At 41.2% G+C, this 19703-nt stretch overlaps 2 protein-coding genes across 7 annotated transcripts; both read left to right on the top strand.

Moving 5' to 3' along the window:
- Positions 1-632: 632 nt before the first annotated feature.
- LOC119915403 (N-acetyllactosaminide beta-1,3-N-acetylglucosaminyltransferase 2-like) lies at positions 633-11465 on the top strand. Of its 4 annotated transcripts, XM_038734951.1 has the most exons (4): positions 808-1089; positions 2395-2461; positions 5597-5729; positions 8623-11465. In XM_038734951.1, exon 4 carries the CDS (start codon positions 8623-8625, stop codon positions 9844-9846), a length of 1224 nt encoding a protein of 407 aa, XP_038590879.1. In that variant the 5' UTR covers positions 808-1089; positions 2395-2461; positions 5597-5729; the 3' UTR covers positions 9847-11465. The 4 variants fall into 4 exon arrangements, with proteins under 4 accessions (XP_038590871.1, XP_038590862.1, XP_038590879.1 ...); XM_038734943.1 differs by lacking the exons at positions 808-1089; positions 2395-2461 and adding an exon at positions 633-784; XM_038734934.1 differs by lacking the exons at positions 808-1089; positions 2395-2461 and adding an exon at positions 633-797.
- Positions 11466-11918: 453 nt separating this feature from the next.
- Positions 11919-19247, top strand: zgc:66455 (uncharacterized protein LOC393502 homolog). Of its 3 annotated transcripts, none has more exons than XM_038734908.1 (10): positions 11919-12080; positions 12174-12204; positions 13536-14131; positions 14495-14846; positions 15694-15735; positions 16054-16154; positions 16255-16316; positions 16712-16878; positions 18488-18643; positions 18748-19247. In XM_038734908.1, exons 1-10 carry the CDS (start codon positions 11997-11999, stop codon positions 19128-19130), a joined length of 1974 nt encoding a protein of 657 aa, XP_038590836.1. In that variant the 5' UTR covers positions 11919-11996; the 3' UTR covers positions 19131-19247. The 3 variants fall into 3 exon arrangements, with proteins under 3 accessions (XP_038590836.1, XP_038590829.1, XP_038590844.1); XM_038734901.1 differs by having other exon boundaries at positions 14495-14948; XM_038734916.1 differs by having other exon boundaries at positions 14495-14948; positions 18809-18949.
- The last annotated feature ends 456 nt before the right edge of the window (positions 19248-19703 follow it).

Here is a 19703-nt window from a genome sequence, read left to right as displayed (position 1 = left end):
ATCTTCTGCTTCATTATGAACCATCCAGACCTCCTGTCTGGTCGTCTGGGGCAGGTCTGCTTTCTGTCCCCAGAGTCAAAACTAAACAAGGAGAAGCAGCGTTCAGTTATTATGCTCCGTATATCTGGAACTCCCAGATAACTGCAGGTCTGCTGAAACTGTCAGTTCTTTTAAATTAAGACTGAAGACTTTAATTTTTACCATTGCTTTTAATTAAATATTTACATGGTGAGAAATGAGTAGGTAATTGGGTGAAAAGATAATGAGAGTGAGATTGAACAGAGTGAAGGAAGTGGTCTTAAATCTCACGCCTGAGTGATTTGCAGGAACCTCTGTCCATCTGTAAACGTGCAGGTGGCCTGCTGACAGACATGTCCTGGTTTCTCTGTAGTGTCCGAGGGTTTTTGGAGTTTGGAGTGGACCCAAAGATTGCTGTGGACCCGAGTACAGACTAGCTAGAGAGAGTAGATTAAGTACACTTCTCTGTTTATTCTTTTTTCAGAATAATTGTAACTCAATTATTGGCTCAACCCCTCAGCCTGTTTTTATTTTCCATTTAAAGCTTTTAACCCTGATTGTACACTGCACTGTAACTTTTACTGTCCTGTTTTACCCTGATTTAATGTGATTGTTTAAAATTTTGTTGTTGAAATGTGCTATACAAATAAACATGCCTTGCCTTGCCTGCAGGTAACACAGCCACACAGTTCGGACAGCTGAGAGCTGCTGAAGGCGCCCATTCAACCTGAGGGAGGAGTCACTGCGCGCGCAAAACCCAGGAGAGGTGCGTCTCCACAGTACGTTCCTTCTTTTGTCCACTCATGTGAACAGAGGATGTGTGACTTTTGTGTTTATGTCGGAGGTTTGAGGATTAACGATCAATCGAGTTCACATTTTGTGGATAAGTGCGCGCCAAGCTCTCCAAAACGCGCCGCCTGGAGGATGAGGGAGGCGCTTTAGTTCAGGTGCAGAAGCTGCTGCCTGTTGATCACAGCTGGACTTCCTTTTATTTCACAACCAGGGCGAAAGGAGCCAAAGCGAAGGGTTTCTTTTGCCACAGAATAAACCGACACGTCTCAGCTTTAAACGGTAGGTTTAATGAGTTTAATCGCGAAGGAGATCTAAAAGTACAGAAAGTGCAGTTTGACTTTGTGCTTGTAGACACTGGATACTGTAACCTGGATGACGTGTTGAAGTGAACGAGCGTTTATTATCATCTAAAACATTGGAGGAAAGTGCTCTGGACATCATAGGAATATCACAGGAACAATTATTAAGCTTCCTAAACAATCAACTTCCTATGACTCAGCAAATTAGATATCCACTAAAATATCAACGCCATGGATTACTCAGTGTTAATACAAGTTGTAGTGAAAATCAAAAGGTAGAAAATATGTTTCATGACTTAACATATAAGTCCCTTGTGCTCTTCTTAGTGCTTGAACTTTAATAGGAAGGAATAGACTTGATCTCATGTGGACAAGTCAGAGGTGGTGTGTTACTGTAACTGACGCAATTGTGGTGACTGTAAAACATTTGCATTGTTGTCCAAGTGAAATTAACTCTGAAGGAATGATAAAAAATTATGATGAAGATAACTAAAATATAGGAAATTTTCTGAGCAATCAAATTCCTAATCATAAATACTTTCTTGATCCCTGAGGGGGACTTGTTGAGTTACAGTTGCTCACTTTGCCAAAAAAAAGGCATTAAAGAAATAAAAATAATAATAGTTAGCAAGCAGTACTGATAATGTGTAGAGATTGCAGTATTTGGACAGAGTAAATCAGAGTATTGACATTAGTTAAATATTGTAACAGCGAATATTGCACAAAAGTCAAATATAGCACTTACAATGTCAAGATAAAGACTAAAGAGTACAGTGTCTGACACACTGTGGGAGGAGTTAAAGAGTTTGATGGCCACAGGCAGGGATGACTTTCTTCTAACCATAAACTACAGTGGTTAGTGTTGCGACACACAATCTGGATGAGAAATTGGCACGAATCCATTTTCTCCTTTTTAAAAAGCTGTGAAAACAACAAAGACACTCCGATGCATATACCTCAATAACAGCTCTGTAGATCAAGACATGAGCTGAAAGGACTTGCTGTAACAGTTATCAGATCACTATCGCTATGCGCACAGGGTCAGGTGCTGTAATCACTATCACTATGCACACAGGGGTCAGGTGCTGTAATCACTATCACTATGCACACAGGGGTCAGGTGCTGTAATCACTATCACTATGCACACAGGGTCAGGTGCTGTAATATAATCTTACTGGTTATTCATGGAGCACTAATCTAAACACGTGTTACAAAGTAAATACAACAGGCAGTAAATAACATTTGCCCTTAAATGAAAGTTTCTTGTCTCCTTGACATTTTGCAGGTCTAGTTTAGCCTCTATGTGATTTTTCATGCATCAGTCTGAAGGCATGTAGAATCATCAACCAGAGGTGGGTGTAATGAAGTACATTTACTCAAGGATTGTACATAAGTACAATTTTGAGGTACTTGTACCTTTCTTGAGTATTTCCATTTTATGATACTTAATACTTCTACTCCGCTGCACTTTGTAAGCCAATATTGTAGGGGGGAATGGGGTAAGTTGTCACATGTGTAAGTTATCACACTGTTTATAACTCCAACACTAGAGGCTCAATCTCAAAAATCAAATAGCCACTTTGTGTGACTTTTTGTTCTTTGTGATCAACCTCCTGTTCACATGTGGTCATGGTCACGCTAATCTGCAGAGAGCACAATTTTCCTATTATTTCACCTCCAAAAGTAAAACATTCGCACTTTACATTTTATGCTATACAACTTTGTTAGATATGAATATTCAAAATCATAATTTTGCATTAAGTAGAGGAGACAATAACGTCTTTTTATAGCTAACCTCTAGATTTAGCCAACATTAGCAAACATGTTATGTGGATAGACACATGCATGTGTCAACAAGGATAGTAGACAGCATAATACACCTGGTATTTATTTGTAATTGCAATGAGAAAATGTGTTTTTGAAGAAAGGAAGGAATGAAGGAAGGAAGGCGGTTTGAAATTATCAACGAAAGACAGAGCATGGCAGCACACCACCTGACATTTGGGCTGTCACAACATCAGATTTTCACTACAGAATTATCATGGCCAAAAGAATTCACGATAATGATATTATGGAGCTGACCCCTGAATCCATGGCTCTCTCTCTTGTTTCTTTGATGATGTCAAAATACTGTCAATTCATGATAACTTAGCTTTATTAACTTAACAACACAACTAGCTAAGACCTTACTGTAACCTAAATGTTTCCGGTGTCAGGGTTAACAAAAAACAAACTGCAACTTACTCTCTGCCGTAGCGACATCTGCAGGATGTGAAGGCAAATTTGGGTGAACAGGATTGTGTTTTTTTCCCCCATTTTGTGGTCACTATTCAGGGCACGTCCTGCAGACTGGGATGTCTACCAACACCCTGTCTTTTTTACAGGATCCGAAAAACTCCCTCCCTGGTGAGCTAACTTTTTTCGGGTGTGGGTAGAGTGTCTCACTCTCGTCTGACATGATGGAATTTGCGTGTGTAGCATAGACCGTATAAAACAAGGTCAGTAGTTGCCAAAGTGTGGTACTACCTTGATAGCTATTTACTATGGCTTATTCTTTAATCAAAAATCATCCCAAATCAAGGCAAGTGGCTTCAACAGAGAATGTTGATGCTTTCCACAACAATGCCGAAAATGTGCAGTTTTACTGTATCGGTGGGGTCCGGGGAGGTCCAGAAACCAGTCAGTATCTGGTGTGACCACCATTTGCCTCACACATCTCCTTCACATAGAGTTGATCAGGTTGTTGATTGTGGCCTGTGGAATGTTGGTCCAGTCCTCTTCAATGGCTGTGCGAAGTTGCGGTCAGGTCGAGACCCCGATGAGCTCCACGAGCATGCAGATGAGCTTCCCTGAGACGGTTCCTGACAGTTTGTGCAGAAATTCTTTGGTTATGCAAACCGATTGTTGCAGCAGCTGTCCGGGTGGCTGGAGGTGAAGATGCTGGATGTGGAGGTCCTGGGCTGGTGTGGTTACACGAGGTCTGCGGTTGTGAGGCCGGTTGGATGTACTGACAAATTCTGTGAAACGCCTTTGGAGACGGCTTATGGTAGAGAAATGAACATTCAGTTCATGGGCAACAGCTCTGGTGGACATTCCTGCATGATCAATGGGGGCAAAAACCACAATGTTGCGTTTATAATTTTGTTCTGTGTATAAAGTATTCTAAGGAGAAGCCCTGTTAACTCCTTCTGGATAATCCCAAATCTCATCTGTCCATTGATGGACTCAATTATGTCAAAGAATTATTCTGGCATAATTATTCTGTTGTTCCAACCCCACTGTTCACATCGGTTCCAAACATTAGACAGTAGGAGTATTGTGTTCTTATTTGTTGACTATCCAGAGTGACAACTTACCCGATGCAGTGCACAGTCTTTATTCAACAGTCTACAACTCTGTAATTAGATAAGATATGAATTGTATTAAATACAAAATTTCCCAAGACTTCCTTCTTTCATTTGGCATGACCAGTAAATGTTGACAGTGTGAATGTGTGACATTATACCTCTCTACTACTTTTTACTAGGGCTGAAGCTAACGATGATTTTAGTACTCGAAGCTTCTATAGATTATTTCAACGATTCATTGATGGCGCCGTTTAAGAAGTACTTTTGCTTGGCGGCGGCAACAACAAACGCACATGTGCACATTTTCAGCTGAGGTCTGCGGCTTACTTTGGCTAGCCTTCAACTTAACAATCAATCATGATTTCAGTTAAATGCTAAAGTTACTGTTACTGTTAGCTTGTCTGTGATCCGCTGGCAGAACACCGGGTGCTTTCTGATCAGGCGCCGTCGTGCTTTTGGTAGGCGACATAAGTTTCGTTTTACAGTGGATGGACTGCAACATTCCAGACTTGTTGTTTTCTTTAGCTTGAAATAATCCCATACTTTGGACATTTTCTTCCCTCGCTTTTTTCTCTCTCTTCCTCCACTTTGCAAACAGCTCCATCATAATCACGTCGCGTACCGCGAAGTGCGACAGTAATAAAAATCGATTTAATTGATGAATTGTTTCAGCCCTACTTTTTACTCTACATTTATTTGACCGTTTTTAGTTCCTAGTTACTTTTCAGATTATTAATACAATATATACATTGACTAATAAGTTATGATGTATTGTTATGGTTTAAGCTACATGGCAGTATATAAAATAGTTGAAGTAAAATTTCACCTTACACACAATGTATCACTAATTATAATCCATAAATCATATAATATATCTTAATATCAAATGGGCCATTCAGCATAATGAGTACTTTTGGTACGTTAAGTATATTATAATGCTAATACTTACATACTTTTACTCAAGTAATATTTAGAATGCAGTACTTGTACTTTATAGAGTATTTTTACAATTTGGTATTACTGCTTGTCTTACGCCACTGTTACAACTAACATTCTTGTAGTCTCTGTATAATAATTACAGAGAGTTTAATCAGTTCTGTTCATTCAGCTTCTTCCTGGTGTCACTGTGTTAAACTCCAGATGGCTCCAGAAATAACATGCCGGATCTTCTCGGAGACGTCCTTCTCCGCCCTGCAGCACACCCCTATGAGACCAGGAGAGGTCTGAGTCTCCACCAGACCCAACGGATCAATCATCTTCACACCAGTCTCAGGTAATATATGTCTGACAATACATGACAAGGTGTCCAGCCCATTCTCATCTTAGGGCATCAAATACCGACGCTTTGACAAAGCAACACACAAGGTACCCTTCAGAGTCCATATGAGACACCTAAGGCTTTCAACTAACTCCACTGTAAACCATCTGCGTCACCTAGTATAGTCACCAAGTAGTTTTGGTGCCAAAACCTAACCAAAACGATGATCTTTTCCTAAACCTAACAACCAAAACCATGATCCTTTCCTAAACCTAACCATCAAAACCATGATCATTTCCTAAACCTAACCACCAAAACCATGATCCTTTCCTAAACCTAACCACCAAAACCATGATCATTTCCTAAACCTAACCACCAAAACCATGATCATTTCCTAAACATAACCACCAAAACCATGATCCTTTCCTAAACCTAACCACCAAAACCATGATCATTTCCTAAACCTAACCACCAAAACCATGATCATTTCCTAAACATAACCACCAAAACCATGATCCTTTCCTAAACCTAACCACCAAAACCATGATCCTTTCCTAAACCTAACCACCAAAACCATGATCATTTCCTAAACCTAACCACCAAAACCATGATCATTTCCTAAACCTAACCACCAAAACCATGATCCTTTCCTAAACCTAACCACCAAAACCATGATCCTTTCCTAAACCTAACCACCAAAACCATGATCCTTTCCTAAACCTAACCACCAAAACCATGATCATTTCCTAAACATAACCACCAAAACCATGATTATTTCCTAAACCTAACCACCAAAACCATGATTATGTCCTAAACATAACCACCAAAACCATGATCATTTCCTAAACCTAACCACCAAAACCATGATCCTTTCCTAAACCTAACCACCAAAACCATGATCCTTTCCTAAACCTAACCACCAAAACCATGATCCTTTCCTAAACCTAACCACCAAAACCATGATCATTTCCTAAACCTAACCACCAAAACCATGATCATTTCCTAAACCTAACCACCAAAACCATGATCATTTCCTAAACCTAACCACCAAAACCATGATCATTTCCTAAACCTAACCACCAAAACCACGATTATTTCCTAAACCTAACCACCAAAACCATGATCATTTCCTAAACCTAACCACCAAAACCACGATTATTTCCTAAACCTAACCACCAAAACCATGATCGTTTCCTAAACCTAACCACCAAAACCATGATCGTTTCCTAAACCTAACCACCAAAACCATGATCGTTTCCTAAACCTAACCACCAAAACCATGATCGTTTCCTAAACCTAACCACCAAAACCATGATCCTTTCTTAAACCTAACCACCAAAACCATGATCCTTTCTTAAACCTAACCACCAAAACCATGATTATTTCCTAAACCTAACCACCAAAACCATGATCATTTCCTAAACCTAACCACCAAAACCATGATCATTTCCTAAACCTAACCACCAAAACCATGATCATTTCCTAAACCTAACCACCAAAACCATGATCCTTTCCTAAACCTAACCACCAAAACCATGATTATTTCCTAAACCTAACCACCAAAACCATGATCATTTCCTAAACCTAACCACCAAAACCATGATCATTTCCTAAACCTAACCACCAAAACCATGATCCTTTCCTAAACCTAACCACCAAAACCATGATCATTTCCTAAACCTAACCACCAAAACCATGATCCTTTCCTAAACTAAACTACCAAAACCATGATCATTTCCTAAACTAAACTACCAAAACCATGATCTTTTCGTAAACCCAACCAAGTAACTAAACAAACTGCTACCATTTCACATCTTAAAAAGGCATTTCATACGGACGCTGAAGGGTACCTCATGCATCAAATACAAAGCATCTGCATTTGACGTCCCGGGAAGAGAACGTATATGTCAGTATCATATATTAGAAACTCTGCAATACAGTTTAACAGTACCACAAACTACAGCCTCTAAAATTACCATAAAATTGAATAAAAAACTCTTTCAAACAGTTTCAACAACAATTGAACATCATGAAGGAGGATTTGTTGCTGCATTTCTTTTAGCTAATGACTATTGTTATGTTTACCTTCAGTAGCTACTCGTGGATTGAACACTAGACTGAAAGCCAACACCCTATGTTACGTTAAACTATTAACTAGTAGCACCATGGAGACTTTTGGTCCAACTAAATGAGGAGAACATAAAGGAGAGCACGATTATGATGTTTTTGTATGTAACTTTCCTGTGCGTCAGTAAAAATAAGCCATGCTGTATTTGCTGTATTTCTTAGCTTAGTGAAAATTGATAAATACATATGAATTTATCTTATCTGAACAAATAGGTTTGTGACTTAGTAGTGCTAAGGTGCTACAACAGTGACATCAAGTGGTATATCTATTAATGTGAAAGGTGTACATTTTCTACATGTATTTAAGTTAAACTAACTGAAAAACCTTATTTGCGCTGCAACCTCATGTTGAAAAAGTTGTGTGCTCTATTGTTTGTGCAGTCAGTACACAATGATGAAGACTGCTGCCAGTAAACTGGCATCATGTGCACGGCTGAATTGGAAATGTGTGATTCGCGTCTGTCATTGTTGAAGGGAGAGGAGAAGGAGAGGGAGGAAAAAATGTTCATGGGCTCATTCTTGCAGGATTAGAGGTAAAAATGCGGCCCTTATGCAGCCGGTCTGAGCTCTGAAACCAAACGAGGGGAAATCCATTGAACTTCCAGATTCTTCCAGTCTTTTTCTTGCTAAAGGCTTCAGGGTCAACCAAGCTGTCTCTATGTTTCCAAATGTCCCTTTATATCCCGGCTTTGTTGTAAGTCTGACCGCTGAGGCCACAATACTGCAGATTTGTGCCTGTTTCGTGTTGATTTTTAAAATGTATTTGTTGTCCTTTATGTAGATGCAGAGCAGAGGCAACATGCCTGTGGCCCGCAGAAAAGTGAGGATGCTCTGTGTGATGATGATGCTCAACATCTTCGTCTGCGTTCTGATGGGCGTGTCGTGGAATCTCCGGCATAACAAAAGTGACAGCCAGAAGATTAAAATCCCATCCAAGAGATTTTGGCACCAACATGAACTGAGCAAAACTTTCTGGAACAAGGAGCAGCAGCGCTTGGACCTCCTTCATAACCCCATTGTCAACTCTTTCATCTCCAGCGACTCTCTCGTTGAGCTGCCGGATTGGTTGAATGACACCGGGCCCCTCAACCCCTGTGAACCAGACTACAGAGTCCCCACACAAATCTTGGACTACAACTCCCTGCCGCAGCGCTTCCAGGATTTTCTTTTGTACATGCGCTGCAGGACATACCCCATGCTCATAAATCAACTCCATATCTGTGATGAGAAACCCTTCCTGCTGCTGGCGGTCAAGTCACTCATCCCGCATTTTGACCGGCGGCAGGCCATTCGTGAAACGTGGGGACGGGCGGGCGTCATAGCCAATCAGACTGTGGTTACAGTGTTCTTGCTTGGCAACACCTTGGCGGTGGACCACTTCCCAGACCTTGTGGGGATGCTGGGCCACGAGGCGGCGCTTCACAAAGACCTCCTCCAATGGGACTACAGGGACACCTTCTTCAACCTCACCCTGAAGGAGGTCCTCTTCCTGGAGTGGTTCAGCCAAAACTGTCCCCACGCTAAGTACATCCTCAAGGGTGATGATGATGTCTTCGTCAACACCTTACGAGTAATTGACCACCTGGAAGGCCTATCAGAAGTCAAGGCCAAAGATTTGTTCATAGGTGACGTTATCAGTAACGCATATCCACACAGAGACCGGAAACTCAAGTACTTTATCCCAGAGAGTGTGTTTGAAGGGCAGTACCCGCCTTACGCAGGAGGCGGAGGGTATCTGTTCTCTGGGGAGTTGGCACTACGCCTCTACAATATATCTCAGCAAGTAGTCTTTTATCCCATTGACGATGTTTATACGGGGATGTGTCTGAAAAAGCTGGGCCTGGTTCCTGAGGTGCACAGTGGCTTCAAGACTTTTGACATTGAGGAGAAGAACAGGTACAACCCCTGCATCCACAGGGGCTTGATGCTGGTTCACAGCAGGACGCCACAGGAGATGTTGACGATCTGGCCGTGGATTACACACCCTGAGCTGGACTGCCAGTGAACACCTTCACTCATCTTTGTTCAATGTTTGCTTGCAAGTTTGACTGTAAATCCTCAAGTCCGAACCTCAGAACCTCTGTGTTAGTAAAGTCATCAAAATTTTTGAGTCAACTTTATTTGTTGTTTTCTTTTCCACAAGCTGTGTTATAAAGTCATTATTGAGCCATGGTCTCTTTTCTGTTGTTTGTTAATATCGGGGGTTTTTTTGTTTTCGTAGAAAAATTTAAAATATCTTAAATCCTGAATGCTTAACAGTTTGATTTTACCTCGGTTCAAAATTGGTTTTGTAACAACAATTCATTCATATATTTCATATCCCTTAATATAATGGATTTTGATGAAGGATCACCCCTTGAGGAAGTAGATCCGTTCAAATATCTAGGACTCTGTATTGACACTTATTGATTATGCTGAAATTGTCTATCGCAACACGTCTTGACATTTTCTCTATAGGGACAAAAGTACTGGGACCCCTACACATTACTTATAAGACATCTCACTGTAAGTCACTAATGTTGGACGAGAGGGTCTGGCTCGCAATCTCCGTTCTAGTTCATCCCAAAGGTGTGCGAGAGGGTTGAGGTCAGGGCTCTGTGCGGACCAGTGAAGTTCTTCCACACCAAACTGGAAAAACCATTTCTTTATGGAGCTGGCTTTGTGCACGTGGGCGTTGTTTACATTGAAACAGGAAAAGACCAAACACAAACTGTTGGAAGAACTGTTATCTAGAATTAAAGACCACACCATGAAAACAGCTCCCTCTCAAAAGTACTGGAACAGGGGTGTCCCATTACTTCCACAGTGGATCTTAGGCCTTAATGTTTTCTCTGTAGATTTGTTTTGGGTCCATATAGAACTCAAATTTGTTTCAAGGGTTCAGTTCATCTTCAAATGTTAATTTAATTTAATCGTCCTTCCTATTTGAAACAGTTTTTGGTTTTACATAGATCTTCATATCCACTCGGACATATCCGACATTCCTTAATTCCCAGAACTTTCAAAGTGAAAGTCAGACGCAGGTCGTTCCAGCTCCATCCAACTGGAATAATCTTTTTAGAGATCTGCTACCTACCATTCCTCTGCTTCAGGAGATCTTTATGTTCCCTTTTAATTTTCACTTTATATTAAAGACAAACCGCTTCAAATACTTAATATCCAGCGGGAGGAAGCTTCAGCATAGCAATTATATTTTTCTACAGTAAAATGACTACTGTGGTTCCTAAATCTGCAGCATTGCTTTCGCGTCCATGAGCCAAAAGCACACAAACCAAGGGGATACCCTCTGATCTTTAAGTTACAGAACAAAATGCCTTACTGACGACACACATTTCCACAAACCCTTTTAACTAAAATTTTTACATTTGTACAGTAGTTCCAAAACGTGTTAATTGTTTTTAACGTCCCAGCTGGGATGTTGCTGCTGTTACCGGGCATTCAACCTGTGTATATACGTATATTTGTATAATTGTTTGTGAGCGATAAAATGAGTTCACATGCAAAAACAGATTTTCAAGGGCAAACTTTTGAGTAAGGCTGAGTCATGTCCTCTTTTCTGTCATTTGTTAATATTGTTTTGGTTATTACAAGTCTTTCTCATTAGTAAAGCTAAAAAAAATCTCTTGTGTTTGTTTCTTGTATTTATTTTTGTCTTTTATAGATAAAGTTCTGATCTACATTAAATTGATTTGACTCTATTTTTGATTATTTTGTACAGTACAAATGAAAAGTAAGCAAATGCTTTACAATATTTTTCTCTTAATGTAAAACACCTTTAGTTTCATTTATATGGTTATAGACCTTTTTTTTGTCTTATTTTAGGCTATAACAACTGACAATTTCTTCTTTCTGTAAAGGAATGAATGCGGAAATAGTTAGCCAGTACATCTACATCATTTCTAAGTGTAAAAATAAAGAGTAAACTTGAGCTTTAAGCTGAGGAGAAGAATGAGAAGACTGACTGTAAGATACAACGGGGCCCTCTGGTGGACATATCTCATACCAACATCCAGCAAAAGGAAACTCAATCAGCTACTTGATGAAGTTCACCTGCTCAGACAGGAAAGCAAAACAGCAGTTTAACTGAAGCTTTGAGGGCCAACTTATTTTTTTCACAAATGTAAGTCGTTTAACAGACAAAGCTTTGGTAGTAAAATGCAGCGAAAGAACAACTTTAAAAGTGTGCTGCTCATATTTCTGATGATATTTGGTATATTTTGGAAACACTGTGACTCACAGGTAAACTGCTGTCCTCTCTGTGAAAACAATTAGTTTTTTTACTTTAGAATTTGTGCATTATAATTCTGTGTGTTGCTTTCTTGTTGTTTGCAGGTGAACAGAGAAGAAGCCAACACGCTTCCAGGTGAGACTCAGCTGAAAGTGTGGGGCTTTTGGGGTTTTGAATGTGAATGTGTGGCTTTACTCTTCCTCTCTGTGCATTTTGAAAATCAACATTCAGCTTCAGGTTATGAGCAGACCTGTAAAGGTAAAGAAACAGACTCTGCAAAAACACGTCTCCACGGTGACAATGTTCGCAGAAACTGGTTAAACTTTTAGAAAAACATCAATGCAATCAGCTGAAAGGCCCCAAACCTTATCTCAGTGTTTACTAATCCACGCATGAAGTTTGGCATTAAAGTTGATCACGGTGATCTCTCCCTCCCCCTTGTCACCTGTTTTGAAAAATCTAAAAACCAATGGCCTGGTGAGAATGCAAATAAAGAAATGGAGGCAATTTATAGGCATTAATAAATATAACAGTATTTAAAATTTTTACTTGTAAGTAAAGCTCAATAAAACAAAAGCGTAACAGAGAAGTAAAGAACAGGAACATTGTTGAGCTTTGTGACACTTTTACAAGCATTGCTTCACCTTTTTTTCCTCGTTTCCCCACATGTCTTGATTTCATGTGAAGCTGTACTTTGACTTCTCCATTCACTCTGGTTTTCATTAAAAACTAGTGCCCTGTTCTTCATTTGGTCAGATGAGTAACATTACCCTGACTTGCAGTTCGCTTGCATGACATGTTCCTTCAACACCATGAACACACTCTGTAGTTTATTCTGACTCAATCCCACATTTACCGTCCTGCTGCCACAAATACTCACTACAGCACCACATGTGGATCCATCCACCTCCAAAATTTCCTCCTGTTTGGTTTATTTATTTAGGTCTTCAGTAGGACCCAATGGGCTTGAACTGAGAGCCACAGACAGAGTAAGGAAGTCAGATTCATGAAGTATTGAGAGCAACACACTGTTGGTTTTGTTATTTTCACGGGATTTGTTGACATTTAAAAAAAACATCCTTTTTAAAAAGTCTAATGAAGGCACTGTGTTTTGCATGGTATGAACTTCAAACTCAAAGAACAAACAATGAGCAAAAAACGGGGAGGAGAATGTGAATTTAGTCACTTCCTGCATGTAAAATGTTGCAGTTTTTAACTTTTATACTTGAAAATCTGAATAGTTTTTAAAACCATTCCCGTACCACAAACTCAAGTCTCTTCAAGTTGAGTTTCACGCTGCACTGAAATGAAAGCACTGACTACCTGGAGGGTTACAAATAAACCTAAACATTGGAGATGCTTTGGGAAATGGTTGGTAATTTAAAAAACGCCTCACATGTGTTTGAAGTGAACTGGAACATGTACTGCACTGTTGTTTACCTAAACCTGGTCTGTTTCTTCCTCAGATGATCAGGGGGGTGACAACGGCGCGTTCTTCGCCCTGCGGAGCTGCCACCAGCTGCTGCAGGGCGACAGCGGCGCCTTTTTCTCCCCCGACTACCTTTGCTCCAACCCACCTCTGTGGTGCAACTGGACAATCCAGGTGGATCCTAGAAAGAGGATCCATCTCCACCTGGAGGACATGACCCCAGATGACACCTGCCACCTCAAACAGGACCAGGTCCACGTGGATGAGCCCACTGGACGCTTTAGGGGTCACAAGGTCCTGCAGAAGTGCTGGCACGAGGCCAAGTACACCTCCTTCTCCAACACACTGCATGTGGTGCTGCTGATCGGCGGCTGGCCCAGCCCGCTCTACAGGGGCTTCTATGGCCGCTACCAAGCGTTTGGGCCGCCGGTGCTTTACAAACCACAGGAAGGATTCAAAGAGCAAAACAGGAAGTCAGAACCTCTTGGCCACATGGACTTAAATGAATTTGACCCCGTTCTGAATGGTGCTCCGTCACCTGCAAATTCTGATCTCATGTATGAGTATTATGATCAGCCTTCAGCCGTGATGCCTGAGCTGCCCTGGGAGCCAGAGGAGACCACAGACAGTGAGGTGGGTGGACACAAGGCAAAACCCTCAGCTCTCATGGTGTCTTGCTCCTTTTCATATACCTGACCTGATCATTAATAATCACCTCTACTGTTGCATGATGATAAATGCTGAAACATAGTGTAACAGTAGCACAAGAAGTGAGAAGTTATGGCAATAATACACCAACATGAAGTTTAAATGATCAATCATGAGCTACAGGTACCTGACCAAGTATTTCTAGGATCAGATTTGATGACTTTGTTTAATAAATCACATCATCCAGTGTAATCATACCTCTTTTTCCAGTATTTATCTGCATTTTGTTCTTCTGTTAGTAGCCCAGATAAGTAGTATGTACTTTGAAATTCTTCCATCTTCACTCAGGTGGGTGAAAACCATCATCCAGCCTTGGAGAACCACAACGACGCCTACCAGTTCACAGCCGTGCCAACAGTGCCAGCACCCACACAGGGGACCTCTCGATGGGAAAAACGTGCCGTTCAAACCCCTTCAGGCCAGTCAAACTCGACCGTCCATCCTGAGTATACACAACAGCAACATGGCACTGAAAACCAGGAGCTCCAGCCCACCAGGAGCACCCAGACTGCAGAACAAAGCAATGTTGAGGAAGCTTCAGTCCCAACAGAGGAAGCTGCTGTTCCAGAGGATGAAGGCAGCATACACAGCCTGTCGGAGGGGGAGAAGGCTGCCGATGGTTCAGAACAAGCTGCAGAGGGTGAGAACAGGACGGAGGTCAGCGAGGGCGAACGAGAGGGCGCTGAGCAGACCCATCCTCACCCCAATATGTTGGAGCCGCTGTCGGAACACAGAAGGAACCGTGAGTACACGAGTGTTTTTAGTAGGTTAACCTTTTCACATGAACCGCTGATACTTGGCCAGACGTGCTGTCGGATATTTAATTTAATAATTCTGCTTGTTGATGCAGGAAACTTTGGATCCAGTTCACACTGTGATCTCAAACACAGCCAAACTGGATATTTAACGTCTGCATGCTTTTTAAAATAGATGCAAAAATGTTAATTAGTTAAACTTCACAGGCAATATTTTTATTTATACAGTTTAAGGTTACAGAGACGGATTTCTGTAAATGTGCCAGTTTAGCCAGCTTGGCTAGTGTTCGACTGTAGTCCCTGGGCAGGTGTTATCACAACTACATAAAATACACTATCCATTTCACAAGAACACGGAAAATACTTTTTTAAAAAGAATTTATGAACAATTAAAAAAAAAAAAAAACATGAAACAAAACACTCTTCAGGTGTTTTTGAATAAGTCAGAGATGGCACACTTGATTGTCTTAACTATGGTTTTAAAATGATATACATTTTCAGTGTCACTGTAAATTTGCAAAACAAAAAGAGCTTTTTCTTAACTGTTCTTTCTAAAGACAATCTTAAATGATCCATTTACAAACTGCAACTAAATAAACGGACAACAAAATCAGTGTGTGTGTTGACAGCCCGTAGAGCCCCAGCTGTCCTGCCATACCTGATGTGATTTTGAATTCTTCCTCAGCAGAAACATTTATCTTAAATATGTTTGACTTTGTTTCTCTCTTGTAGTCAACGTTAGAAATCACTCTGAAATTCCACATCTTCCTGGCGGTGAGTGTTTGACTTAAAAATGTATAACTTCACAGGACGTAAAAATGTCTTTTCTATTTCTTTTCTGGGATGACATTTGTATTACACAACACATCAGACGCATTATATGCTGAACTGACTAAATCATTGGTATCCAAATGAGACACATGATGTTGGGATCAAATTTTAATATGAATGTATTTTATATTTTCACTTGATCAGATGTAAGACAGATTTATTTACATGGTGCCAAAATGCTGCTCAGACTGTAGTGTTGCTTTAGCATCATTGTACTGTTGATGCTTTATTTTGGTACTTCACGATTTTGGTCCCTGACAGATCCCCTGTTTGAAGTGGCTGTTGAAGTGAATCTGAGTGAGGATTTGAAAGAGTCCTGGGACAACCTGGTCAGGTCACTGCTGCTGTCAGTAAAATCTCTGGTATGTTCTTGACGACAGAGCAAACACATTAAGATATTAAGATTTATCAGAAAGAAACGACAGCGTCGGCGATACCTGAAGTGAAGTTGTGTCTCTGTAGATCAGCAAGCAGCTGGAGGCTCTGCACACACCGCTGTCCATGTCTTCTAAAAGAATAAAAAGGTTGGTGCGCAAGAGTTTCACAAAACTGCTGAAATACAAGCTGCAGTGGAAGTTTGAATATGTTTGGAATAGAGCGCGCACACAGTGATGAAATCAGTCTCCTAAAACAAATGAAAGTGAGGTTTTACAGATCTTGATGGGTCGTTCGCGTCCATGCTTTCCTTCATTTGCATCTTCCTCCCACTAAAGAGAGATGCAAGAAAAGTTTTTTTCTGAAATGAAACTCCCTTTTCTATCAGTTTCTAGCGTAAATGTTTAGGTAAAAATTGGAAATGATTCTAGAGCAGCTAGTGTGTGTGGGGGGGGGGGGACAATCTGAACTCGAGGGCCACTGACTGGCTTGTTCAGGACTGTCTGTCGACATGCTGTGATGCATCCTGGTTATATGTGTGCAGGCTGAGTGCTGGCGTGCTGTACATCCTCTGGTTGCAGATCGGACAGGGGCCTGGAGGTCCGCATGTCCACAGGGCCGTCCACTCCGAGTTGCAGGGCCTCATCTCCAGGGACATCAGCGTCAGAGGAAACGACAAGCACGCTGTCATCACCTCTGTGTCGACTGCAGGTACAGCGGGGCTCAAGCCTCCAGTACGAAACAGAGAGAAAATGTTACTGTGGAGCGTTTTAGTACTTAAATTAACACTGCCAACATTAATGTGTTCACGCACAGCGTGAAAGAAGTATTCAGTTCCTTTAATTAAGTAATCGTACTAATACTCCACTACAATTAAAAGTACTGCATTGAAAATCTTATTTAGGTGTTCCTGTCTGTGTTTCTGGATTAATATTCCCGCTGCAATAATGTGGATGTTGCATTTTACTGCTGTAGATGTTTAAGGTTGAGCTCATTTTAACTTTTATATTCTGTTGGGTAGTTTAATCTACAGCAATACATCATATTTTACAAGATCATAATGTGGATGTAGCATCACCATCCTGTGAGAACCGCATAAGCTCAGGAAAAATTTTCATCCAAGAGGGGCTTTAAATAGTTAATGAAGCTGAAGGAGGAGGATTTTCTCAGCCAATAAAGGAACACTTCATTCATCCTTTAGTTTAGCACAAACATCTGGAGATGCCTGGTTTGCACTGCCAAGAAAGGAGATGAAAAATTGTATTTTGGAAAATAGTAACTAAAGGGGTAAGATAAATGTAGCGCAATACAATATTTGCCTTCTGTAGTGGAGTAGAAATGGCAAAACCTCTTCAATAGTCAAGTTAAAGTACAAGTATTTCAAATTTTTACTTGGGTATTAAAGTACTTGAGTAAATGTGCTCATTCATTCCAAGTCTCATTGTGAAAGTCCACAAGACTGAATACAAAACGGCTTGAAAATACAATCATATTCTAGTTCTCCATATCTTTTCACATAGTCCCAAATCACAAATTTGTCTGAGAGGGCTTTACAATCTGAACACACGATACTCTCTAATCTTACACCAGTGATTTGAATAAGAAAAAAACTCAACATAAACTGTCAGGGGGGAAAATGGGAGATACCATCCCCCAAAACTGTGTAAAGGTGGACAAGAAATCCTTCAGAATCCATTGGCCTTGATCAGCTTTTGCGCTTTGAAAATGTGATCCAGTAATCAGATGAAGTGGAAACTAATGAACAGGCCACTGTAAAGGGTAAATAATGGAAACTTGCTGGAAACTGTGTGTCAGTGCTCTGCATCCACATGGTCTCTCACCCATAATGCCATGGTTATGTCCTCACATTAACTCTAGTCATGTGACCCCTGACCTTCTGTTATGTTAGTTGAAATAAAACCTTAAATAAAGAGCACAACATTTTTTTTAACTAAAATGATTTAAAATGGCATATTGTAGGACACATTTTTTGTTAATGTTACCTTTTTAAAACGTATTTCACATGTCTTTTTCATATTTTAATAGTTGTATGTACTCAAATATTCATGATTTTATTCCAGAACACCCAAAATAAACATTTCAAAAGAACATGTCCCTGAAACATCTACTGTACACATTAAAACAGAGATGGTAGTAAATTTGAAGAACAGGAAATAATTTTTTCCTCAAATTCCTTTAAATTTGTTGTAGTAGCCTACTAAGATATTCTGCAAACTAACACACAGAGGGAACTGAACCCCAATAGAGGAGATTAAAACATGATCTTCGTGTCTCTCGTCTCCCTTTGTGTGTATTTCAGATGTAAACGAGTGTCAGACACACCTGGTGCTGTGTGACCTTAACGCAGACTGTGTGAACCGGTTTGGTTCGTACTCGTGCCGCTGCAGGCCGGGCTTCCAGGACAAATCCCGCCAGGGATCAGGAGGAACTGTGTGTGTTGATGTGCACGCTGCAGGTATGCAGGTTAACAAACTCCCAGCCATACTGCTTTATTTAGACTAAACCAAATGCAAAGATCCAGAGGCGACCAACTGCTGACTTCCTGTTGTTTGCCTGCAGGTTGCAGCTCAGGCCTGTCTGCTGAGAGTAAAGGCGTCTACGTGCTTTTCTTCCTGCTCAGCTCCCTCATCCTGATGCTGCTGGCGGCGGCCGCCTTGCTGTACCACCGTCACCACCGGGGGGCCTTCTTGGTTCGCTGCCACAGCGACTGCAGCATGTCTCCTCCTGACCTCAACAACAACAACAACCACCATCACGATGACATCTACTCCACCCCAGCTGACTCTGACCTGCCCCCTCCACCCCCACCTGTCCGGGGCTTTAGGGAGGACTGGCCCCAGATTAAGGAGCGCCGCCCGGCCATGGACCTCCCGCTGCTGCGCTTCAGCCCGCTGCTGCCGCCGGACGGGTACAGGGAGCCACAGGAGGGCGGGAAGATGTGAACAGACGGTGGACTTTGGAGCTGTGGTGCTCCAGTCTCTTTTCATTTAGTTTGTTTTTGTCTTATACCGTTGTCCACTACTTGTAACCTGTTGAATTAAAGTTACAACACAACAGCATTTGTCTTTGTGTTGTTGCAGTTTTGTGCCTGAATCCATAAGGCCTCTAATAAATATCTTTTACACATTTTATTCAGGATTTTACATGATTCTGCCAAGTGATTCTCTGGCTCAAGGACTCTCCAGCGGGACACATGGCCTATTGTGGACCTGTGACCTCTCACTTTCAAACTGGCCACGCTGCATCGCTGTGTGCAGGGAGTGAAGTGTAGTCTGTGCTGGCCCACCTAGTCCAGACCCCTTTAATAGGCTTACAGGAGCTAATCCAGGGCGGTGTGCTGTCACATGTGGAGTCTGCTGACCTTACTCTGCTTTATTGCAGGGTGCTTGTTCCCCCTGTCTTTCCATCTATAGTTTCTATTGAACTGTAACACATTCAACTGGGGGGGGGGAATCCTGCTCTGTTTTTCCAAATTAATGACATAATTAGCTCAGAATGACGAGATAAATTAATCG

The sequence above is a fragment of the Micropterus salmoides genome, unplaced genomic scaffold, assembly GCF_014851395.1.
Source record: "Micropterus salmoides isolate LMB-PRFRI ecotype aquatic unplaced genomic scaffold, ASM1485139v1 Ms_hic_scaffold_1, whole genome shotgun sequence".
Classification (NCBI taxonomy): Eukaryota; Metazoa; Chordata; class Actinopteri; order Centrarchiformes; family Centrarchidae; genus Micropterus; species Micropterus salmoides.
This window is presented reverse-complemented; position numbering and strand designations above follow the sequence as displayed.